General features: G+C 49.2%; 2 protein-coding genes across 6 annotated transcripts in view; one reads left to right on the top strand and one right to left on the bottom strand.

Annotated features, from left to right (window-relative positions):
* The window catches only part of PLOD3 (procollagen-lysine,2-oxoglutarate 5-dioxygenase 3), a 38,583-nt gene extending 36,528 nt beyond the window's left edge, over positions 1 to 2,055 (top strand). The window contains exons 17-19 of the mRNA XM_082195799.1: positions 102 to 248; positions 601 to 726; positions 1,745 to 2,055. Coding sequence (XP_082051925.1) covers positions 102 to 248; positions 601 to 726; positions 1,745 to 1,900 — 429 coding nt within the window. The 3' untranslated portion in view covers positions 1,901 to 2,055. The remainder of the gene's footprint in view (positions 1 to 101; positions 249 to 600; positions 727 to 1,744) is intronic.
* A 3,081-nt stretch (positions 2,056 to 5,136) lies between these two features.
* The window catches only part of ARHGEF15 (Rho guanine nucleotide exchange factor 15), a 55,535-nt gene continuing 35,350 nt past the window's right edge, over positions 5,137 to 25,321 (bottom strand). For all 5 annotated transcript variants that reach the window (XM_082195763.1, XM_082195761.1, XM_082195760.1 and 2 more), the window contains exons 2-16: positions 24,584 to 25,032; positions 21,440 to 22,291; positions 20,621 to 20,681; positions 19,768 to 19,823; positions 18,426 to 18,658; positions 17,541 to 17,701; positions 16,553 to 16,705; positions 15,243 to 15,372; positions 14,480 to 14,554; positions 13,842 to 13,934; positions 11,181 to 11,335; positions 9,863 to 10,027; positions 9,494 to 9,579; positions 8,191 to 8,295; positions 5,137 to 7,198 (exon numbers count right to left, since the gene is read on the bottom strand). In XM_082195763.1, coding sequence (XP_082051889.1) covers positions 7,011 to 7,198; positions 8,191 to 8,295; positions 9,494 to 9,579; positions 9,863 to 10,027; positions 11,181 to 11,335; positions 13,842 to 13,934; positions 14,480 to 14,554; positions 15,243 to 15,372; positions 16,553 to 16,705; positions 17,541 to 17,701; positions 18,426 to 18,658; positions 19,768 to 19,823; positions 20,621 to 20,681; positions 21,440 to 22,291; positions 24,584 to 24,983 — 2,913 coding nt within the window. In that variant the 5' untranslated portion in view covers positions 24,984 to 25,032 and the 3' untranslated portion in view covers positions 5,137 to 7,010. The remainder of the gene's footprint in view (positions 7,199 to 8,190; positions 8,296 to 9,493; positions 9,580 to 9,862; positions 10,028 to 11,180; positions 11,336 to 13,841; positions 13,935 to 14,479; positions 14,555 to 15,242; positions 15,373 to 16,552; positions 16,706 to 17,540; positions 17,702 to 18,425; positions 18,659 to 19,767; positions 19,824 to 20,620; positions 20,682 to 21,439; positions 22,292 to 24,583; positions 25,033 to 25,321) is intronic.

Genomic DNA, 25,321 nt, shown 5'->3' with positions numbered 1-25,321 from the left:
TATAAGATTATCGTACAATCTTAGAAAAGGCAGTGGCGGAATCTGCCAGTATGCTGCTGGTTTCTCAGTACCATTTGCCTCCGCGATTTTGACTCCCCCAGGATTCCCGGCTGGCTGGTGGCTATGAGAATGTCCCGACCGTTGATATCCACATGAACCAGATTGGTTTTGAGAAGGAATGGCTGCAGTTCCTGCAGGACTACATCGCTCCGGTCACAGAAAAGCTCTATCCCGGCTACTACACTAAGGTATCGGCTCCTGGGGTTTGTCAGAGGAGGAAGCATCCATCCTGCCTGATGAAGCATCACAGATGAGGGGTTGGGAAAAGGGTCGCTGCGAAGAGCCCAAGTGGGGAGATGAATAGGAAACTGTTCCAAGCTTTGGAAGCAGGGGAGGGGGGGGGAGCATAATCAGACCATCTCCAGTTTCATGCAAGCTTCAAGTTTTTTCTCACATCCGGTGGCTATTTATAAGCCTGGGCACGGCAGCAAAGTCTGGCAATTCCTGAATTATTTCCACTATTATTTTGGGGGAGTGTGTGTATGTGTGCAGTTTGCCATTCTCCTGCAAGACAATGCTTGACTCACTGCCGTTCTGCAGGCACGAGCGATCATGAATTTCATGGTCCGCTACCGCCCGGATGAGCAGCCCTCGCTACGGCCGCATCACGATTCCTCCACTTTCACCATCAACGTTGCGCTGAACCACAAAGGGATCGACTACGAGGTGAGCACCCCCTAGAGGGCGGGAGTTGAAGCAGGGTTGTATGTGTGTGCGTGTGTGTGTACAGGTAAAGGTACAGGTGGTGCTGTGGTCTAAACCACTGAGCCTCTGGGTCTTGCTGATCAGAAGGTCAGCGGTTTGAATCCCTGCGATGGGGTGAGCTCCTGTTGCTCTGTCCCAACTCTTGCCGAACTAGCAGTTCAAAAGGACACCAGTGCAAGTAGATAAAAAGGTATTGGTGTGGTGGGAAGGTAAACGGCGTTTCCATGTGCTCTGGTTTCCGTCACAGAGTCCCGTGGTGACAGAAGCAGTTTAGTCATGCTGACCACATCACCTGGAAAGCTGTCTGCAGACAAACGCCAGCTCCCTTGGCCTGAAAGCAAGATGAGCTCCGCAACTCCATAGTCGCCTTTGACTGGACTTAACCGTCCAGGGGTCCTTTACCTTAACCTTAAACGGTAAAAGGACCCCTGACCATTAGGTCCAGCCGCGGACGACTCTGGGGTTGCTGTGGTCATCTCACTTTACTGGCTGAGGGAGCCGCCGTACAGCTTCCGGGTCATGTGGCATGAATAAGCCGCTTCTGGCGAACCAGAGCAGCGCACGGAAATGCAGTTTACCTTCCTGCCAGAGCAGTACCAATTTATCTACTTGCACTTTGACGTGCTTTCGAACTGCTAGGTTGGCAGGAGCTGGGACCAAGCAACAGGAGCTCACCCCGCCGTGGGGATTCGAACCGCCGACCTTCTGATCGGCAAGCCCTAGGCTCTGTGGTTTAGACAACAGTGCCACCCGCGTCCCTGTACCTTAACCTTACACAGGTATAAATACTGTACTTTCGTTGGCTAAAAAATGCGAACACTGCATGTTCATAGTTCAACAAGTGCACAGTCTGTACTTATAACTGCTGAGCTGTGCAAATCAGCAATTGTACACCCTTTTACACAAGCACATGCGAGCCTCAAACACAGTTTGTGACGTACTTTTTCTCTCTCTTTCTCCTCTCCCCACCCCCCTGAAGGGAGGCGGCTGCCGATTTATCCGCTACAACTGCAAAGTGGAATCCCCCCGCAAGGGATGGACCTTGCTGCATCCCGGACGCCTCACCCACTACCACGAAGGACTGCCCACCACCAGTGGGACCCGCTACATCATGGTCTCGTTTGTGGACCCCTAACACCAGCTCCACCCCCCTGGTCCTGGGGCAGTGAGTGGGCCGTGGTGGTCAACACACTGGCAGGAAGAGACTTGTGGGGGGGCAGACGCAGGCGGGTCCATCTCTCCGGCTCGGCTGCTGCCTTCCTTGGTGCCTTCGAAAATGGAGGGAAACAACTAACTCTACGTCCTGTGCTGATGGATACAGTCCTTGCCTGGCGCTGAACATTGGGTCACTACTAGTGCTGGGAGCAGCCACTGCTGCCTCCCCCCCAGCCCCATAATATGTGGGTCGAAGATGACAGGCTGTTTGTGCCCCTGTCTCTAACAAAACGTCGCCCGTTCAGGATGTGTTCTCAGTGCCTCCCTCTCAGCGTGGGCCAGCCAGCTGGAGATACAGTTGTTTTAGCAGTAGCACAACCATTCTCTAAACATTTTTTAGTCCCTTGCTCAATTAAGGCATCTCTGGGGTTTTTTCCTACAAATATATGTACTGCTGCTGTTCTGTTTTTGCCCCAGGTCTTCACTCTTTCTCTCCACCCACCTTTTATATGAGTGTCTTTGTTACACCGAAGCTGCATTTTGTGAAAGAATGCCTCTGAGCAACTGCAGAGTGTTTTTCATCTATAATTCCCAACAGCACACGGTTGAGGATCTAAGTGGAAGGTGTTTCTTAGTTTCATTGCACCACTTTTTTTAAAAAAAAGAGGCAGGGGGAGGATGAAGAGAAAAATCTTCCTATAGGCACAGGGTAAAATCAGTATTAAGGGAGAAGTAAGTTAACGAGAGGTAACCTATTACCGTATTTTTCATCCTATAGGGCGCACTGGCCCATAGGACGCACCTCGGGGTTTTTTTGGGGGGGAAATGAATAAAAAAAAATTATTCCCCCCCGGAGGGCTCCCCGTGCTTCGGGCGACAGGCTGCCGCCCCAAGCCTCGCGTGCCCAGCGGGACCTCCTGCCGGGTGCGCGAGGCTTGCGGACACTCGCCCGAAGCACGGGGAGCCCTCCTGCCAGGCGCGCGAGGCTTGCGGATAGCTTCCTGAAGCCTGGAGAGGGAGAGGGGTCGGTGCGCACCGATGCCTCTCGCTCTCCGGGCTTCAGCGAGAGCCTGCATTCGCCCCATAGGACGCACACACATTTCCCCTTCATTTTTGGAGGGGGAAAAGTGCGTCCTATGGGGCGAAAAATATGGTAATTCCCACGGAAGGGAAAAGGGGCTTGTCTATACATTTCAATTTTGCCTATATTATACATTTAAAGCTGGTTATAGCACTTGAAAAGTCATGCTCCCCCAAAGAGTCCTGGGAGCCATAGTTTGCTGAGGGTGCTGGGAATTGTAGCTCTGGAGGCAAACTACAGTTCCCAGGATTCATTGGTGGAAGCCCTTATGCATTAAATATATGGTGTGGTCTTCCTCCCTGCACACAGCTACAGTTCCCAGGGTAGTTTAACAATCAGTCCCTCTTCCTAGTGAACTCCAGAAATTGGGGCTCTCTGTGTGTGTCTCCCAACAACTCTCAGCACCCTTAACAAACTATAGTTCCTAGGTTTCTTTTGTGAGGGGGAGCCACGGTTTTAAAAAGTGGTATAAGAGTGCTGCAAATGTTTGGTGTGGATTGTGGCCTAACCTCGAGGTGGAACAGCAACAGAGGAGAGCTTGCCTTATGCAGCAGCAGGGGTCCCTTTTATGCTTGATTTTTGAAGTATTTTAAACACTGTGATCAAGGCAGCACCTACTCAGACACACACACGCACCGCTCTCGGGGCATCTGCAAAGTGTGACTAATGTCTTTTTAGCAGTATGTGGAAAACGTGGTTGGTTGGGGGCAGGAGGGAGGAATGTTTTTTTCCATTTGTCAGCATGCCTAAGCCAGGAACTCCCCTCTCCTGGGGTGAAGAGGGAAAGGCCTGGCTGGCACTTGTGAGACGGGGGCCTTGCGTAATCTCCCATAATCCTGTGGGCTTTTCTTTTTGGCCCTCAGCCTAGTCTGGCTGGTAGGGTGGACAGGCTGCTTCCTGTACAAAGCGTGCATTAAGTTATTGGCGTGGCTGTTCCACAGAACACCAAATAAATCTACCTTTTATACTAGACTCTTTTCTGCCCGCAGATTTGAGGGGAGAGGCGGTCCCTTGCTTTAAGGGAAGCGCTTTGGCCTAAGATCTCTCAGTCAAATGTGTCAGAAAGACGCTCTTGAGCATTGGGGCCTAAGGAACCATTTCCTTGTGGAGATCTGAGGCAGCCTTCTGTCAAGTCCAACTGCTGGTCTATATAACCTGGAAATGTCCGCTCCGAATTGTAACCAGAGGCACACCCTTCCTCCCCACTGGCTTGCTTTCAAAAGTGTCTGTGAACTGGATGCACTAGGGGTGCCCTACAGATATTTCTGGACTACAACAGGGGTGGGAGGGACCAGTGTGGCCCTCCAGGCATCTCTTAATTGGCCCCTGGAACAGTCCCCAGACTGCACACTCCTCACTGCTTTGCCCCAAATGTTTTTGCCTGGCCAGAACTTTGACAATGCTTTCTTCTTGGCTGGAAGATGTGGGAGTGTGTTTGGAAACTATGCCTGCATTAAAACAGCAACATTTATGCTCCATACACCCCCCCTCCCGGCAAAGGAATGTGGCCATCTTCTTCCCCTGCCCCCTGGATGACAGCTCTCATCAGCCTTGCCCACTTTAATAATGTGTTGGCCGGGGCTGATGGGAATTGCAGTCCGAGACAGTCTGGCAGGCAGCAGGTTACCAAAAGCAGATTGCTCTAGCAGAATAGGCTTCCCTCATCTGGATGCCTGTTCCAGCTAGAAGGAGACCAGCCCGGCAACTCACACAGAGACACACTTGCCAACCTCCCGTTGAAAGCAACCGCTCCTGCTGCTGTGTTTCTGCACCTGGAGGCGATGAAAAATCCACTAGCACCCAATGCTGACATTGCAGAATGGCCCCCTCTCTCGGGACAGCCTTGTCCTTTTCCAGACTAGTGGATCCAAAATAGCAGGTCCTCCCCCCGTTTGTCTGGAAAGGGAGGGGGCTTGAGTTCAGAAGAATCTTTAAATGTAGGAAACAGCAAGCCTAAGGGTCAGAAGTGCCACTGGTACAGTAGTGGATACTACAGGGCTGGCTAAGACAGTGTTCTCCCCATGTGGGTGGAGCATGGACGTAGGAAAAACTAATGTCACCAGTATTTTAAAAGTATCTGCAAACACCAGAGAAGGAGCCGCTTGCAGGTAGAGAAAAAGCCCATTGCCACAATATTCTTCCATCATCTTCATTTTTTAAAAAAAGCAATTCCGATAGAAAAACACAAAACGAAAACGAAAAGACAACAGTGCAGGCAAATATGGTACAGAATAAGTTAAACATCTTTTTCGTCCGCACCTCCTTGATGCTACCAGAGCTGGTGGGGGTGCAGAAATCTCCTCCTTTAGGATATAGGAGTTAAGAGGCTGTCATATATAATAAATAGAAGCAGGTCCGTGGCCATGTTTCCAGGATGGAAGCAGGGGAGAAGATGCAAGAAAGGCCGAGGAAATTCTGGCAGGCTTGCAACATTGGTGGTAGGGAAATGCATTTGGAGGCAGGGGGGGCAAGCAGATCAGACGCCAGCGCCGGAGGAGAAGAAATGAGCAGAAAAGTGGGCAGAGCCAGGAGGCCCCAATCCCCTACGAGGGATAAAGGAGAAGCGGGGGCGCTAGTTGGCAAGGAGCATAACCGCTGAGGTAGAGAGAGGGCCCTGAGACGAAGAACAGCAGGGAGAGTCTGCAATATTAGCAGAGATCGATGGCACCAAGAAGAAGGGATTCCCCACTTTTGCAAAAGGTAAAGCCCAGGTTTCTAACATGGCCTGATAGGAAAAGGCACGGCCAACCCCACAGTTAGGGCACCCTCAAGAGCCAGGGGTAGGGCATGGGAAGCAGCATCATGCCCACGAGGCCGTTGGGCAGGTTCTGGGTCAGTTTACCCACACGTGGAATTGACCCTCTGTATCCAGAGGAGGATGGGGGCTGTGTGCAAATCCTGCTCCAGCTTGCTGGCAAAGAAGGTGCTGTGTTCAGGCATCTGATTCTGGGAATGGGGCGGACTACACTTGCAACCCTGCTTTAAAATGGAGTGCCCACCTCCCGCATTGTTAACAGGCGTTGGAAAATGGAGGCTCCAACTAGCTGCTCCTCTCTGTGTGAAAAAGGGACCCAGTCTTTGAAAGCACATAAATTTAACCCTCTGAGCGCAGGAGGTAAAGGTAAAGGGACCCCTGACCGTTAGGCCCAATCATGGACGACTCTGGGGTTGCGGTGCTCATTTCGCTTTACTGGCGATGTGGCCAGCTTCTGGTGAACCTGAGCAGCGTACGGAAACACCGTTTACCTTCCTGCCAGAGTGGTACCTATTTATCTACTTGCACTTCGTGCTTTCGAACTGCTAGGCTGGCAGGAGCAGGGACGGGAGCTCACCCCGTCGCGGGAATTTGAACTGCCGACCTTCTGATTGGCAAGCCCTAGGCTCTGTTATTTAGACCACAGCGCCACCCATGGAGACAGGAAAAAATAACCCCTGCGCTGACAAAATTTGTCATTGCGGGTGCCCCTGAATCATCTACCTCAATGCATCTGGCCTGGCAATGATGCCATGGGCGTGGGTGGGGTGATCTGGCTTTTTCCCATGCAGAATTGCTGGAGGCGGCCCACCTACCCACCCCTCTGGCTGAGTAAGTTGGCTGTCATCGCCCTGGGCATTGAGCTCCCCCACCAAGCAGGACAAGTGCTGAAGAGTTCGGACGAGTTTGCAGTTGAACCAACCGTAAGTGGCTCTGTGCACAGTGCAATGAAGCTGGATGCTGACAGCACCGCCCTCTTCTGGCAAACAGTAGGCAAAGCAGGCAGGTTGGGTGGTGTGCCTCTGACACCTCCGGTGGCCCGCTTGTGGCATTACAGTCTATGTCCAGCGAGAAGCATTGTGGGCATGTGCTATATATTGGTCTCCCTCCCCTCTAGCGCCACCTACTGCTGCCATCTTTGGCGCCCCCCTTTGTGGCAGTGCTTCTCCTGCCCTGAGCAGAGCAGACGTTGCTCTTAGTCTGAGCCCAGTATTGGGATAAACATCCTCGTTCTGTGGCTCTGTGCCCGCCGACTCAGGCCGAACTGTACTTGCTCTTCGCGTGGCTGGTGCGCGTCAGCTGGAGTTGGCGGGCGGCCTGCAGGACGCGGTAGCGCTCGCGGAGGTTGCGCCGCCGCACGTGCTCGTTTGTGATCTCCTGCACGTAGCGCGAGGGGAACCAGCCCTTCTTGCCGTCAGTCAGGCGGACGCCCTCATACCAGCCTATGAGAGGGGAGGGAAAGGGAAGGAAACCCGTCAGCCTCTCACTTCCTGTCCATCCCTTTCCTCGCCTTCAAAGCCACTGGGAGGGGGGTTCTCCCAGGAGTTGGGTTTGAAGCTTCCAGAAGCTTCCAGAGCAGTCTTGCTGCTTTGCAGGAAGGATGGGGTCAGAATGCAGCATATCAATAAAATGTGTGGGCCCTAGATTGCAGGGAGTGTGTGTGTGTCAAAAACTGAAGGAGGACCGCCTTGTAAGAACTTAAGAAGAGTTTTGATGGATTAGCCCAATAGTCCATATTGTCCAACATCTTGTTCTCTCAGATGCCCTGTGAAAAGGCCAAGAGATGGATCTGAGCACAGCCAAATGCTTCCCACCTGCGTTTTCCAGGAACTGGGATTCAGAACCATATGTTGCCTCTGGGTGCAAATTCCATAGTTTTAACTACCTTAAACATGGCATTAGTAAAGGTAAAGGGACCCTTGACCGTTAGGTCTAGTCGTGACCGACTCTGGGGTTGCGGCATTCATCTCGCTTTACTGGCCGAGGGAGCCGGCATACAGCTTCCGGGTCATGTGGCCAGCATGACTAAGCTGCTTCTGGCGAACCAGAGCAGCGCACGAAAACGCCATTTACCTTCCCACCGGAGCGGTACCTATTTATCTACTTGCACTTTGACGTGCTTTCAAACTGCTAGATTGGCAGGAGCAGGGACCGAGCAATGGGAGCTCACCCCATCGCGGGGATTCAAACTGCCGACCTTCTGATCGGCAAGTCCTAGGCTCTGTGGTTTAACCCACAGCGCCACCCGCATCCAGCTAAACATGGCAATTAACCTACCTAAATTACCTTAAACATGACATACCTTCTGTGGTGAATACCTTCCCCCCTCCCCTTTATCTATCTGGGATAAGTGACACTTTTGCAGACTGATTCGATAACTCCAAACACCTCGCTATTAAATGTACACGCATTTCGATATTAAACACACACATACCCTCATTGGTTTTGCGTAGCACATTGACAATGTCCGTAGGCTCTAGGCTCAGTTCGTCGGCCTGGGCAGCAGAGTAGGTCTCAATGCACTGCACCTGAGGGCAATCTGTGAGGAAAGAGGGAAGGAGGGAGGGTGAAAGAAGGAAAGAACGAAAAAGAGGCATTGGCATAGGGTATAGGGAGGTTTACAGATATAGGTGAAAATCATCTTCCTATAATTGAACACACAGTCATGGAGGAAGGAACACACACTTCCACAAGAATAGTTCCAGGGGGAGGCAAATTAAACACTGAGAGCAGGTTGGACACAGACCTGTTCCTCACACAAAAATAATGAGAATGGTACATTTTGCCTTGTATTGCAGGTTCTACAAACGCTAGAAACTTGCTCTCTTTTTCTTATTTAAAAACCAAAAAATGAGCACTGGGAATCTGGGGATTATGGTCCATGGCCAGGAAGGGGAAGAGGGTCCTGCCCTCAAAGAAATAACTTACTAGTTACCAGTAATTGAAGGGAACCGCAGCTCTAAGGTGAAGGCATAATTTTACATTGGTGAGCTTGTGCCGCTTACAATTGTGAGGCTTACACAGACCATGAAGAAAAACATTTCCTGTCACAGTTAGCTGCTGATCTATAATTTTAAATCTCGATGTGGTTTTCGTTATGTATGCTGTGTATAATTGCTGTAAACCGACTTGGTATTTTTTAAAAAAATGAAATCGTGGTATTGAAGTATTTTTTATAAACAAATCCAAGAAAATCTGTGTACATGGGGGCTGACCACCATCCCCCTCCCAGCACCACCATCCTGACTCAAATCCTACCTCTGAAGCAGTTAGCACGTCGGGCTAAGTATACACTACATACCCTTCAAGCACATTCAAGGAACACTCTTTCCCCTCAAAGAATTCTGGGTCCTGTAGTTTACCCCTCACAGAGTTACAATCCCCAGCAAATCCTAACATACTACGATGCCCAGAATTCTTTGAGGGAATGAACGGGCTTTGAATGGACTCCAGAGGCATAGTGTGTACACAGCCTCAGACCAAGACCTGAGAGACCCGAGTTCAAATTCTTGCATGGCAGTGAAGCTCAGGTGGTTGAAACTAGGCCAGACACCTTCTCTAAGCCTAACCTATCTCACAAGCTTGTCAAGAGGATAAAATTTGAGTCGGGGGGGGGGGCACACACTCCTTGGAAGAAAGGCAGGATCTAAATGTAACATGAAAGCAAATAAATTCTGCTGGCAGTAATGACAAGAGCGGATTTTAGGCAGTGTGTACATGAAACCAATGTGTCTCACCCCAGTCCTCATAGATGGTTTCCTGTTTGCCAACCGACTGGGATTCATGGCGAGGGAAAGCACCCATCCAGCGGTGCATATCTGACCTGAAACCAAATGACAAATCCATGAAAAGCAGCTTTCGCCATGGTGGGCTGGTTCTGGAAGAGATGAGGCAATTGCGGTCCTGCAAAAATGTTTTTTGGGAAAGTGATTTGATGATCAGAACCATAGGGAAGCCCCTGGGCAGAGACTGCACGCAACGCAAAGCCATGGTGTAAGAAACCACGGTTGAATCAACCATCGGTTTGCATTATGTACGAACCAGGACTTTAGCTAGTTGTCCTTTTCTTCCCTAATCCCATGCCCAGCCTGATCTCTGCCACTCACTGTGTTGGGGCACGGCAGAGCCGGTCACTGTTCCGTCCTTGGTGGTTCTCCAGCAGCGTCAGGTAGAAGCTGTTCTCCGCGCTGTGGCTTGTGGAGGATTCGCAGCAGCCCTGGGCCTGGACGAGAGAGCGGTGGGCATAATCCAGCACCACAAAGCGCTCTGAACTGCAGAAGAGGGTGAAGCAGAGGAGAAAACCTATAGCAGAGGGACTGATAAGCCAAAATGTGCACATATAAGCCCTCTTTCTTTGCAGAAAACATCATCTTGAAAAATGGCTGCTACTCCTTCAGCAAAGTGGAATAAATAGACTGGTGTGTGCATTGCCATGTTCACACCCCACAAGCAGCCAACACTTGGGCAATCTCCACTCTTATTATTATTATTACAGTCAAACCTCGTTTGTCGAATGTAATCCGTTCCGGAAGACCGTTTGACTTCTGAAGTGTTCGACAACCGAAAACTGAAAGCAGAAGCCTCAATACAATAGGGCAGCACATTCAGTAGCACTTTCCCCTTCCGAAAATCATTCGAAAACCGGAGCATTTACTTCTGGGTTTTTGGCATTCAGGAACCGAGGTTTGACTTCACAGTGGTACCTCGGTTTAAGAACAGTCCTGTTTACGAACGATTCGGCTTACGAACTCTGCAAAACTGGAAGTAATCTCCCGGTTTGCAAACTTTACCTCGGTCTAAGAACGGAAGCCGAACGGTCAAAGGACACCAGGAGGCCTCATTAGGGAAAGCGCACCTCAGTTTAAGAACGGTTTCGGTTTAAGAACGGACTTCTGGAACGGATTAAGTTCGTAAACCGAACTTCTTATTTTTAAAGTTTCTAGTCCTTGAGAATAAAGCAACAGGCTTGGAAAGCGGGCAACTGACTGAGACTTAAAATTTGTATAAATGTATCACAGGCTGCAGGCTTTCAGCTACCCGATTCTGCTTCTCTGCCCCATGAGTCACTTCTTAAGATCCCTTCCCTTCCCCATATTGACCCTGTCCAAAATTTGCATGCCCTTTCCTTTGTTGGGGGGCCAAGCACAACCTACTCAACCACTCCTTGCCAAGGAGAAAAAAATTCAGCGTGTTAGCTCAGCTTGGTGCTGATACCACCAAGATCATGGGATTGAACCCCATACAAGCCAAGAGTCATAGGTCAGAGCATCTGACCCCAGGGCTTAATCCCCAGCATCTCCAGGTAGGGCTGGGAATAAGTCTCCTGTCTGAAACTCTGGAGAGCCCCTGCACATAATACCAAGGGAGATGGGGCAAGACTCTGGTTGACTCCGCTGTAAGGCAGCTCGCTGTTTTTCAGCTCACCTCTTCCGCTGGGTGATGAGCAGCAGGTCGTTGAAGAGGTACAAGTAAATGGGGACCAGTTTGGGCTTAGTGCCAAAGATGGTGCCCCGGTGAACCACCTCCAACAGCTCGCCCTGTTTCAGCAGCTGCCGGCTCTGGGAGATGATGGGAACTGCCTGGATCAAAGAGAAATCAAATCAGAATTGAAGCCCCCAAAACAGGCCACCAACTTGGATTACTTTCTGCTGAGCATTTGATGTGTGTGTGTGTGTGTGTGTGTGTTCAAGTGTCAGGTCAAATGTTTTTTAGACAGCATTAACTTCATCCGATCAAACACAAAGGTGCTTTAATTATTTACAGGTTTTACACTTACACTAATTATTATTTTTTTAAAAAAGACAACAACAACGGCTATTGTGAAACAATGAAATTAACTTTTTCTTTCCTCTAAGCAATGGGAAGCACTGTACTTTTCCATGTATAGGACTATGTTTTTTTCTTTAAAAATCATGCTAAAAAGTGGGGGTCGTCTTATACATGGGCAGTGCATAGGGTGGACATTTGATTGGTTGCTGCCAAGGTTGTCAGCGGCTACTGTGCGTGTTATTGGCTGCTGCGTCAATGGGTAGAAGAAGAAGAAGAGTTTGGATTTGATATCCCGCTTTATCACTACCCGAAGGAGTCTCAAAGTGGCTAACATTCTCCTTTCCCTTCCTGCCCCACACTCTGTGAGGTGAGTGGGGCTGAGAGACTTCAGAGAAGTGTGACTAGCCCAAAGTTGCCCAGCAGCTGCATGTGGAGGAGCGGGGAAGCGAACCCGGTTCACCAGATTACGAGTCTACCGCTCTTAACAACTACACCACACTGGCTCTCACCACTACACCACACTGGGTAGTGTTGATTGGCTGATGCTCCTTTATGTACCATATTTGGGCGGTCGATTGGCAACTTATGCAGGCGATGTGACAGACAGGAGGCAGATTTAGCGATGCGTATGGGTGAGTGATTATCGGCACCCCCCCAAAAAAAAACACCTCAACAACCCTGGGCAATCCTCTGCAAAAAAAAAGCTCAACAACTCTGTGCCATCTCCTCCCATTTTCTTAAATTTGAGTCCCCCAAAATAGGGGGTGTCCTATACATGGGGACGTCTTATAGATGGAAAAGTACGGTAAACTTTCTAGAACTGTGAGTGATTAACTAACGGCTCTGGGCTTTCTTTGGCTTTTATCCTGGAACAAGCGGGTCAGCCTTGAGTCGCAAAGTCTAAAAACACCAAAATTAGAAACAGAAAGAAAGAGAAGCAATGGCAAAGCCTCACTTTTTAAGAGGTGGTTGTGAGTAAATAAGGCCAGCGGGCTAATTTCTTGAGCATCCCTGACATCAAAGTTTCTGGGCATATTTGACAAAGAGTTGATGGTCAACTGGCAATATTTAACTGGTCTATTAAGAACAATATGGTGATCCCTCCTGGATCAGGCCAATGGGCCGTCTAGTCCAGCATCCTCTTCTCATTTTGACCAACCAGATGCCCACAATGGGAAGCCCATTCAGTAGCAGAACCTGAGCACAACAGCATTCTCCCCACCTGCGGTTTCCGCAACTGGAATTCAGAAGCACACTGCCTCCGAAAGGGGTGGTGCTGACCAGCAAGCCAACTCAATTAATTAATTAATTAATTAATTAATTAATTATAATAATAAATTTTATTTATATCCCACCTTCCCCAGCCGAAGCCAGGCTCACGGTGGCTAACAACAATAAAATAGTACAAACATTCTAAAATCATTTCATTATAAAATTAATTCAAACCAAATTGATGGCAACCATTAGGCTAAAGTTCTGTGAAGATTGCCAAAGGAGGGAGTCAGGCTGTGCCCTGACCAAAGGCCTGGTGGAACAGCTGCCTTGCAGGCCCTGCGGAAAGATGTCAAGTCCCGCAGGGCCCTACTCTCTTGTGGCAGAGCGTTCCACCACATCGGAGCCACAGCCGAAGAAGCCCTGGCTCTAGGTGAGGCCAGCCTAACCTCTCTGTGGCCTGGGACCATCAGGATGTTTTTGTTTGAAGACCGTAAGTTCCTCTGTGACACATACCAGGAGAGGCAGTCCCGTAGGTACTAGGGTCCTAGGCCATATAGGGCTTTAAAGGTTTTAATTAGCTCAATTAATTAATTAATTAATTAGCGGAATGTGTATACTGCTTAACTGTAAATAAGATGTTCACAATGTCTATTAATAGCATGAATTTTGCAATTATTGTTACATTTACATGCTGCTCTTATTCCAAGGAGCTGAAGGTGGCGGCAGATAGGCAATGTTATTTTCACAACAACCCTGTGAGGGACCCCGGCCCAAGATTGGCCAGTGCGCTTTTTGAACCCTAAATTCACAGATCATCAACGCTCCAATCCCACGGGTAGCTCACCGATTCCAGGGAACGCGATCAAATGACTTATTATTTCCAAGGGTTGGGCAAGGCACAGTTGTAAAGGAGAGGAAGATATTCGGAACCAAGCGGAGAAAAATAACGTAATGCGCTCTGTTACGCTGCTTAGCACAAGTCGCAAAGAGGGAAGAGGCACAGCAATGTTTTCCTTCTGCAATTAGGCAGGCAGAGAGCATCAGGGAAGAGCCCATTTGGAGTGAGCCAAAAGCAAGGCAGAGAGCTGAAGCCTTCCTGACCTTAAGCTTGTCAAACTCGATCTTGCTGGCGATGTGGATGAGCTCCTCCATGTGACGCATTCGGCCCACCTCAGAGTTACATTCTTCTATTATCTTGGTCAGAGATTGAGGGAATGGGAAAAGGAGAGAGAGGAGAGAGTCACGTTACTTGTGGTCATCGAGAGACTGCTGATCTACCGCAAAGGGAAGGGAATGCTTAGGAAACAGGCGGTATTAAAAATATACAAACGTGCAAATATCTGCAACAAAATGCAGCCAATCACACCCTTTCCAGAGTACAGTGGTACCTCAGGTTACATTCGCTTCAGGTTACATACGCTTCAGGTTACACACTCCGCTAACCCAGAAATAGTGCTTCAGGTTAAGAACTTTGCTTCAGGATAAGAACAGAAATTGGGCTCTGGCGGCGCGGCAGCTGCAGGAGGTCCCATTAGCTAAAGTGGTGCTTCAGGTTAAGAACAGTTTCAGGTTAAGTATGGACCTCCGGAACGAATTAAGTACTTAACCGAGGGCATCTCTGGTTTGATATTTGGTAGCAGCGCTGGAAAAGACCCTGCAAAGCTGCTGCCAATCACAATAGCAGGGTTGACTCGGTCTGAGATGGCTTCGTAAGTTCACATAATCAGCGTCCTCCTCACCTTGGAAACAGAGGACAAAGCTTTCATGGCATTCTGCTCTCGCAATGAGCCTTCTTCTGTCCGACGCAGGATATTCTAGGAGAAACAAGTAAAGTTAGAGGGGGAGGAAAAGGGGCTGGAAGAGGGTTTTCAGGTGCACCCTCTGCTCTTAAGCAATTGGACGAACAGGTGGCGCTGTGGGTTAAACCACAGAGCCTAGGGCTTGCCGATAGGAAGGACGGCGGTTCGAATCCCAGCAACGGGGTGAGCTCCCGTTGCTGGGTCCCTGCTCCTGCCAACCTAGGAGTTCGAAAGCACGTCAAAAAGTGCAAGTAGATAAGAAGGTACTGCTCCGGCGGGAAGGTAAACAGCGTTTCCGTGCGCTGCTCTGGTTCGCCAGAAGTGGCTTAGTCATGCTGGCCACATGACCCGGAAGCTGTACGCCGGCTCCCTCGGCCAATAAAGCGAGATGAGCGCCGCAACCCCAGAGTCGTCCACGACTGGACCTAATAGTCAGGTGTCCCTTTAACCCCCTCCCGCATTGACACATCTGCCACACAACCTCTGAGATTTGCAGAGGATTCTGGGAGAGCATCTCCCATTTGCCCAAGGTGCCAACAGCACTTCTGCTGGACCTCGCTGAAGACTTGCACTGAGTGTGCCTTAGAAAACTCTCAACGCTCTCCCTCTGCAGCTACACGTTACAGGGGAAGATAGATAATGGTTGGCAGATGCTTCCAGCTCTACGCTTCTATGGTTCTATGAATGTCTTTAGAGCCCCCACCTCTATGAGCATCTTGATCCGGGTGATCCTCTGGAAAGGAAGCAGCAGGAAGGACATGAAGGGGAGCCGCTGGCATTGGGGGAGCTCCTGGAGCCGGGTGACGACAATGGCAAACTGGGGGTTCTTCTCCCTGGGAAGGAAGAGAGGAGGCAGGATTGGATCAGGAAAGAGGGCTATGTCTTCCTGCTGCAGCGCCACCTAGAGAGGGGAGGATGGAACTTGCCATTGTTATATATGCCCAGGTTACACTCAGACTAGACTACAGCAGCACATTCTACGTGGGGCTGCCTTTCAAGGTGGTTCAGAAGCTTCCTCTGGTAGAAAACACAGCTGTCTCATTACTTGAGAGGGGCAAGCGATGGGGGCATATGAAGGCTATTCTGTACCGGCTATGCTGATTCATTTCCAGAGCTGATTTAAAGCGCAGGTGGTTTACCTTTAAAGCCCTAAGCTAGGGCTAGCCCTCCAGATGTTGTTGAACTGGAGAGCCCTGGCCTATAAGTGTAATAGTAGTAGTAGTAATAATAATAATAATAATAATAATAATAATAATAATAATAATAATAATAATAACAACAACAACAATAACAATAATAACAACATCTATTATTATTATTATTATTATTATTATTATTATTATTATTATTATTATTATTTATTCCCTGCCTTTCTGCCTGACACAGGACTCAAGGCAGCTTCCCAATAAAAATAAGAACCATTCAAAACATAGAAAAATTGGTAGCCACTACTGAGCTCAATGGGCCGAAGGTCTGGCTCCGTATAATGCAGCTTCTTATGAACCCACAAGCAAGCAGCTATTCCATCAGGCTGCAGAGCAAAAGAAGAAGAAGGGCTGTTTCAGTGCCTCCACTTCTGACCTTGCCTCAACTGTCACTTCGCAGGCAGCCATTCCACAGGGCTACCTGAACTGTCTCCGTCCCAGCTGGTCAATATTAGAAGGGTAACTTTAAGAACTGGTGCCTGAGCTTGTTTTTGTCCTCCTCCCTCCTCTCCCCTTTTCCCTTTCATGTGGTCTCTTCTAGATTCTAAGCCTGAGAGGGCAGGGACCATCTTAATGCTGTTTTTCTTTTTCTGAAGCCACTCTGGAATACCTTTCAGCACAAACAGCATGGTTTTTAAATGCTCTAGATAAAAAACAAAGACACAATCCGAAGTTGCTAGACCAACCACAAAAGAAAGAAAGAGATTCTTTGGCTAGTGGCTCCCTATTCCCATCGAGAGGCCTTTGAAACTATCAAGAGTCTCCCAACGGAACTCCTTTTGCTTCCTTCTCTCTTTCTGCCACTCACATGAGGCTGCTGTAGGTCTTTTCTTGGTACAGCTGGTTGCGCACGTAGTCAATGTAGACCGAGAAGTTTTGCTGTGCGTGTGTCTCCACTATGTCACAGACGTCCGAGATCTGCAGGCTCTCGGCCAGGCGTCCTTCAAGATCATGAAGAAATCTGCCAAAGGGGAAGGACTGGCATCATGAATAGCCACATATACCGCATTTTTCACTCCAGACCATAAGACGCACCCAGTTTTTAGAAAAAATATATTCTTTAAAGGGAGCGCTGAGCAGAGCCTGTATGCATCCCAGGCTCTGCTCAGCACTCCCTTTCATGAGCCGCGTGGAGCATGTGTGCAGCTCGTGAAAGGGAGTGCGGCTCTTGCAGGCTTTCCCAGGAAGTGGGTGAAGGAACTGAGGGGCTGCCCTCTGTCCCTTCCCCCACCTCCCGCAAAAGCCAGCAAGAGCCGCACGCTGTTTAAAGGGAGCACGGTTCTTGCGGGCTTTTCCGGGAGGTGGGGGAAGGGACAGAGGGGCTAAGCCAGAAGCTAGAACAGCAACAGGGAGCACTGCGCAGCGCTCCCTCTCGCTGTTCTGGTTTCTGGGATAGCCGTGTGAAGCCTCCTCAGGGCAGTGGGATTAAGGCTCCCCGTGCCCTGAAGAGGCTTCGCGCGGCTAAACCAGAAGCTAGAACAGCAAGAGGGAGCGCTGCTCAGCGATCCCTCTCGCTGTTCTGGCTTCTGGGATAGCCGTGCAGCCTGCATTATATATATATATGGGACATTCACGAGAAGTGGGGAAGGGGCTGTAGGTCAGTGGCAGAGCACATGCTTTTCATACAGAAGGTCCCACGTTCAAACTCAGGGTTGCAAATGTCCCCAGACTTGATAAAAGGCAGGCTCCTATTTTCCTGCATAATCATAGATCAGTTTCCTTTACTTTTCCGGATAGCCCCATGGCGATATAGGGAAAGGGGACAGAAGAAGTGAAGAGGAAGAGGCAGAGCTCACCTTTCGCTGACCTCCTTGACTTTGCGGATGTTGGAAAAGAGGGTACGGTGCTCACGCAGAAGGATGGTGGCTGTCAGGTCCCGCGATTCCATAAAGTGCTCGATCAGCAGCAACAGGGAGCGCAGGTAGGAAGCCTCGGAGGTCACCACCTCAAAAAGGCTCTGGACATGGCAGAGAGGCAAGAACCATGGAAAGGAGGATCAGTGGGAGGAGATGGGCAGGACTCATCACAACCATGGTTTGCTTCGCCTGTCGCACTACGCCAAACCATGGTTTAGCACGGACGTGCAGGCTGCAGAACGGGAGATCGTGGCCGCTTCAACTCTGGTTATTTTGCTACTGTGCCAGGCTGAGCTAGGCAATTATTTGGCTTGGAGTGTTGCTCTCCTGGACAAATCATAAGCTGTAAATCATACAGTAAACCTTGGCTGCAGCTCATGGTTGAGTTCGGAAAGGGCTAAGCCATGAACCAGGTATGGACAACACGCAAACCCGAGCTCAAACACTGATCAGCACCCAACAAACTCATCTGAAAGTGTTCTGCTTCCTAAAGTTTAGAATGAGCGATTAAAACACACGAAACAAACACATGCAATTTGTGAATGAGGAGCCACCCTTTTGAAAGTTGTGCACAATTATAAAATGACCCCATTTTTTTTAAAAAAAACCTAATAAACAGCACTAATGGGTCTCTTCCAATGCTACAATTCTTTGGTTCTCAAAGTGTTCTGGGCTCAAAAAAGTTCTTCATTCAGTCTCAGGCTGTGGCTCAGCTCTGACTATGCACAAGGTCCCAGATTCAATCTCTGCCCATCTCCAATGGCAGGATCTCATAGTGGCAGAACTGTAGGAGATCACTTTGCCCGAGACAAACAGTCAACTCACCTCCTGCATCTTCCTCTCTTCGGGGCTGATATTTCCCAGAAGGCCGCTCTCTCGCACAGCGGGCAGCTCCTGCCAAAGCGTACTGTGCGGGATGGGGCCCCGAGGCCCCGCGGGCCCTTCGCCAGGGGAAGGGCCCCCGTAGTCAGAGCTGCTGAAGCTGCTGTTGCGGGGGACTGTTTGCCGCTTGATCTCCTTGGAGATGACAGCCTGGCGATACGTCTGGTACAGGGGCTCTGAGGAGGGAAGAGATGGGAAAGGGTTTCAAAAAGAGACACGTAGCCCCTCCAGACTGATGTGGTTTTTTTGCAGATGTATTCTGTATCGCATCAAATAATAGTGCATTGGTAGTTGATCTGTGTTACTAGGCATCATTTCATCAGATGTCAAGGAAATAAGAAGCTATCCTATTTTTAAAAGACATCTGAAGGCAGCCCTGTTTAGGGAAGTTTTTAATATTTAATGCTGTATTGTTTTTAACACTCGATTGGGAGCCACCCAGAGTGGCTGGGGAAACTCAGCCTGATGGGAGGGGTATAAATAAATTATTATTATTATTATTATTATTATTATTATTATTATTATTATTTGTACAGTGGTACCTTGAGTTAAGTACTTAATTCATTCTGGAGGTCTGTTCTTAACCTGAAACTGTTCTTAACCTGAAGCACCACTTTAGCTAATGGGGCCTCCTGCTGCCGCTAGAGCACGATTTCTGTTCTTATCCTGAAGCAAAGTTCTTAACCTGAAGCACTATTTCTGGGTTAGCGGAGTCTGTAACCTGAAGCGTATGTAACCTGAATCATATGTAACCCGAGGTACCACTGTATTTGTTGTGGTTGTTGTTGTCTTGCTGTAGTTGTTCTGCAAGGCAGGACTAAATAAACCCCCAGAGCATTTCCTGAAAACCAGAAGCAATCTAATGGAAGCTAAGAATCGGGAGATTTGTGACAGACAAAAGGAGGAACTTCTTCACACTGCACATGGTTAAACTCTGGAATTTGCTCCACAGCACTGTTGCTGTATTAGGCAGTATAGAAATCTATGAAATAAATAAATAAGATGTAGTGATGGCCAACTTGGAAAGCTTTTAAAGAGAGGAGTGGAGGAGGATAGGTCTATCGTGGCTAATAGCCATGACAGTTCTGTTCTACCTTCACTTTCAGAAACCTTATGTCTCTAAATACCATTTGGCAGGAATCACAAGTGAGGAGAGTGCTGGCCCTGCTTGCTGACTTCTCAGAACGGGCCCCTAGTTAACCACTGCGAGAACAGGATGCTGTACTCAATGGGCCTTTGGCCTGATCCGGGTTCAACCCTTTTCCTGCACCAATTTCCCACTTACCATCCTGTAGGTAAAGTCCCCAGTCAGGGCCCTTCGGGGATAGCACCGAGCAGTGTCTGCAAGGAAGGAGAAGCAGAAAGAAACTAACTGGTAAATTATCTTAAGAGATGATGCTGTACTGGTTAAACCAAGGATGATGGAGCAGTCAGACTGCAGGCTTGTAAGATCCACTTAAAAAAATAAGTGGCTGAGCATCTGCTTTGCATGCAGAAAGTCCTTGGTTCAATACCCAACATCTCCGTTTAGGACTAGGAACGTCCCACGTCTGAATCCCCAGGAGAGATGCTGCCAGCCAGTGTAGATTATATTGAGCTAGATGGACGAATGTTAGAATGGACCTGGTAGAAGTTTAGGCATGTTGAGAGATTCTCTGGACAGGCAAGGTCAGCTAAGTGATCATACAAGCATGACAATCTCTGTGTGTGTTTATGGCACTTTTAAGTCCAGCCTCCTGCTTCAACAGACACAATTTGCAGAAGACGGTATCCCAACCCCATACAGATGATGCAAACAGACCCTCTGCCCTCCCGAAAGCTGGGCTACGCCCTAGAAACCTGGAGTGATCCAACCAGTTCTGCAGAGATAACAGTGCAGACTTCGCTTTGCTTAGGTTACAACTCTCTCAAGATTCAATCTCCACTCCAGAAGGCAGTGGCTTGTCCAAAGTGGGGCAAGCTGACTCAAATATAATGCCTCACTTCCTATGTCCCTATATCCACTGTGAATCACCCAGAAATCTGGGCAAGCCCATCACAACATCCCCCGATCAAGATCAGCATCCTCTTTGCACACAAATACCCATGGACATCTTTCATTCAGGAATTTGCGGGCACGCGGAAGAACACCAACGCACCCGTCATTTGGGGTCTCCGCGTCAGAGTCTCCAGGAGTCGGGCATTCATTTTCGCAGCCATCTGGTGAGAGAGAAATTTTGCAGAGTTAGTTGAGATTGGAAAAGGAGCAGAGATAAAGCTATGTGTGGGCAGCAGGGTATTGCTCTCACTCGTTTTTATTTTATTTTAGGTAACTACCGTACTTTTCCATCTATAAGACACCAACATGTATAAGACGACCCCTATTTTTTTTAACCCAAAATTAAGAAATTAAGTTGTTTAGCTTTTTGGGGGGAGGGGAGGTCACTTCCACCAATCGCTCACTCGCCTGCCCGCCACTGCTGACCCCTTGTCACAGCCACTGCCAATCGCACACCTCACCGCAGCTGCCAATTGTTTGCCCACTCACCACCAACAGCTCACCCACCCACTTGCCACAGCCGCCAATCACCTGCCCAACTGCTGCAGCCAATCGCCAGCAGGCCTTTCCGCAGCCACCAATCACCCACCCAATCGCCGCTGCCAATCTCCTGCTTGCTGCTGCCATTAATCGCACGTCCCCCCTCTGCATTCACTATCCATGTGTAAGATGACACACAATTTTTGCCTAATTTTTTTAAGCAAAAAGCATCGTCTTATACATGGAAAAATACGATATTCTGGGTAATTTTAGTCTTTTATTATTTTCCTTGCTGGCCAATTTCCTTGGGACCTTTTCAGGAGGCATGGAATATCCTGAATGAATCTTAGCCTAACAAATCTCTTAACTCCACCCTTCTTATCCTTCCCACGCCACACACCCCCAATTATGTCTTTCACTTGCAGGGTGCTGTCGTTACCTTGACACAGTCCTTCACCCAAGGGTGGTGGTGGCTGGGTTGGAGGAGGCGGCAGGCCTTGAGGCAATGGCGGCGGTGGCTGGGAGGGCGGAGGGGGAGTCATGGTTGTGGGCAACTGGCAGGAAGGGGGCAGGGGGGGCTGGTTCTGCGGGAGGGGAAGGGGCGCCTGCACCTGGGAGATGGGTGGTGGCGGCGGGGGCATTGAGGGGGGAGGCATGAGGAGCCCTTCCACCGCAGAGAGGAGGCAGGTGTCGCCTTGAGCTTGGTTCATCTCCAGCGGGTACTGCAGGGAACTCCGGCGAGAGTAGGCTAAAGGAACTAAGGAGTTGCGGGGCGGTTTCATGGGGGCCTTGGGTGGGATGGCGGGGGGCAAGGCCTCGCCGTCCAGAGAGGCAAGGGAACCCGCTTTGCTGCGCCGGGGGGGCTTGGGCATCAAGGGTGGGCAGCGCAGCGGAAGAGGCTCGGCGGTGGATCGGTACCCCGTCAAGACCACACCGCCTTCGGGGTGCCCGTTGGCCGAGGGAGGTGGGTCGGGGGGCTTCTTGCTGCGGGGAGAACGGCGGGATTTAGGGGGCCGCCCACTGCAGGCTGGGGGGCTGGGGGCAGCTGGGGCATTGAGCACCAAGAGGTGTTGGAAGACAGGCCCTCCCTCATCCGCAGAGGACGAGAGGTCTGAGGCAGGCCCGTCCTCACAGTCGGCCTGCTGGGAATGTGCCGGAACCCAGGCCAAGACCATGCCTGGCCGCTGTTGATGGCAGACGCAGGGACAGCCTGAGGGGCAGGTGGCTGGCGACTCGACGCCGTTCTGCTCCACCACATGCGACACGGGCTGCTGGGGATCCTCACTGGGATCTGTGGGAAAGAGAGAAGCAAAAGAAGATAAAGTCCCCGCCAGAGAAGAACAGCAGATCAAGTTGACGGATTATGCCGAAATGGCTAAAATGACCGGAACCGTTGGAAATCAGGAAGACCAAATTTTTAATAAGGAATGGGGGAAATTTATAATTTGTCTTAAAAACTTAAAATCGTTAGTAGGATTGGAATAGCACTTGTAGTTTAATGGTGAATTTGGGACACAATGGAGATGTAAAAGATTTGGATTATCATAAAAGATGCAGGAGGAAATGGCTAACAATAGGACCCCAAAGGGGAGCAGGGGAGTCCAGGAGATTCTTCGGAATCTTGTTTTTATGTTGTATGTTGTATATGTGATTGTAAAATTTTAATCTGAAAAAGCCAAATACATAAATTAAAAAAAAGAGAAGAGAAGCAACACTGGAGGCCTTGTCGAAGATAAGACAGAGCCTCTGCCGTGCGAAGGGATACTGCTTTAGATATTACCATGAACTGAGGCTCAAAGATAGAGGTAGGACAGGAATGGGGCGGGGGCAGAATTGGAAGCGAATAGGGATCCTACGAACAGGGATCGCGGAATTTGGAAAGCTCAAGTAGCGTGTGGAAATTAACAGCTAGGACAGAGCTTTCCCAACTTTTCACGTTGGTGACACGCGTTTTAGACATGCATCATTTCATGAGACTGTAATTCGGTTTTACTAGCAAACTGGAGGTTAAACTAACCCCTTTCCAGTCCCAGGAGGAGCACCAGGAGAATTCGCACAACACACCTACACACCGCAGCCGACACACTAACATCTCGCGACACACAGTTTGGAAAGCTCTGAGCTAAGGAAACGGAACAAACTGTTGTGTGAATGAAGCCTATTTTAGTTGTGTCCCCATCACACACCTCCCTGCAAGGGCAATACTGACACTGAAGGGGAGAAATTCAACAGCTAAGGCTGTTGCTGCACTGGTTGTTAAGGACAGAGGGCTGGTTGAGGGCAGAATGAAGTTGGCAAGGCAGTGCCCCATTCAGCCTAATGGACCAGCCTGGGCTGGCATGCAAACACACTTTGCATGCACAATTTATACAAGAAGCAAAACAATTCACCATTACTTGGGGGCAGAGATTCCAGCTCGGGATGCCACTTTGGAAGAATGGCAGATGAAGGTGATGGACTATATGGAATTGGCAGAAATGACTGGCAGAATCCGAGACCAGGGAGAAGAGTCGGTGGAAGAAGACTGGAAGAAATTTAAAGACTATCTACAGAAATATTGTAAAATTAATGAATGATAGAATGATGTTGGATAGCAACTAAGGGGTTTCCAGCTGTAATGATTTAAGAGAATATGAAAAAAGGGTTATAAATGGGTTAAAATCTAATGGTAAGGATTTGCTGAACCAATAAATTGAAGTGGAATTCAAAAAAGGGAGGTATGAGGAAGTCCGGGAAATAAGTTAAAAGAAAATAAGTAAAACAAATAATGTATGTTTTTAACTGTTTTTATTTTGTATTTTTCTTTTTTCTTTTTCATTTTTTCTGTTATATTTCAAAAAAATAATAATAAATATTTTATTTTAAAAAAGAGATTCCAGCTCGGGATGCACGTGGCTTTCGAAGCATTCCAAGGCCTGCAAGGCCAGAGGTTACCTTCCAGCCAAAGACATTTTTATTTACCTTACTTTGAGTTCTGTATGTTGTATACTGCCTTGCTGTGTTTTCTAATGAGTGTGATCTATAAATATTTTAATACCGCATTGGCCCGAATATAAGCCACACCTGGATATAAGCCGCACCTTTAAAATTCGGGGGGGGGGGAGAGAGAGAAAAAGACAGTACAGAGGTACCTCGGCTTAAGAACTTAATTCGTTCTGGAGGTCCGTTCTTAACCTGAAACTGTTCTTAACCCGAGGTACCACTTTAGCTAATGGGGCCTCCCGCTGCGGCAGCACGATTTCTGTTCTCATCCTGAAGCAAAGTTCTTAATCTGAGGTACTATTTCTGGGTTAGCGGAGTCTGTAACCTGAAGTGTCTGTAACCTGAGGTACCACTGTACTCAAATATAAGCCGCTCCCTTAAAATTCTGCAGGCACTCACACCCGTTCCGTTTTACCGTATGTCTGTTTCAGCAGCAATATTGTAAAAACCAATTTTTGTAAGGTAGCGAATTTAAGCCTCACTTTTAACTTTTCATGGTCAGAATTTGGGGGGGAAAAAGTGAGGCTTATATTCAGGCCAATGTGATAATAGGGAAGGAAGCCACAAACAGCCACATAGCCTTATAGCCAAGTTCACTTACCCAACTGCCCCTCCTTCCCCTCCAGTATCTTCTCTTCCCCATTCTCAGTGACAGGCACCTGGCTGCAGTTCACAGCAGGCTGAGCCGGCTTCCCAGCCTCTTCCTTCTCCGTGCTGCTGAAGCGCACGACGATTTTACGAACGGCGCCAGAGTTCTGCAGCTTGTGGAGCTGCTGCTGTTGGCTGCAAGGGGGATCAGCCGACCTGGAGCATCCATCGTTGGCAGCCTCAGTTGAGGAGCCCTCTGGGGGCAAAGGTGGGGTTGGTCCACGGCTCAGCCTGGCAGAGTCCGGCCTGGGGGGCAAGTACGGTCGTGGCCTGGTGGGTGGGCGGGGCTTAATGATGCGCGTGGGTTTCTGGGTCGGAGGGGTCGCCGGAGGCAGAGGGTCCATGGAGGACATCTTCACAGCGGGTGGGTCATCCGCAGCGCTGCCGCCACGACTTCATTTCCTGAGGTGGGATGGAGAACAAGAGGCAGACACAATCAAGCAGAAGCCTAAATAATAACAAATAACAGAATTTTATTTACCATATTTTTCGCTCTATAGGACGCACCTAGTTTTAGAGGAGAACAAGAAAAAAAAAATTCTCCCTCTCTGCGCAGAGCCCCATGAACGAAGCGGCAGGAGAGACGGAGCCCCTTCCATTTTTTCTCCTGCTTCGCTGAAGGGGCGCTGCACAGAGAGGGAAAGCTGCGCAGCACCTCTCCAGCAAAGAGAAGCCAGGAGAGCAAGAGGGA

This window comes from Podarcis vaucheri (genome assembly GCF_965113315.1).
Source record: "Podarcis vaucheri genome assembly, chromosome: 13".
Taxonomy (NCBI): domain Eukaryota; kingdom Metazoa; phylum Chordata; class Lepidosauria; order Squamata; family Lacertidae; genus Podarcis; species Podarcis vaucheri.
The sequence above is the reverse complement of the archived record's forward strand: the minus strand, read 5'-3'. Positions and strand labels throughout refer to the sequence as shown.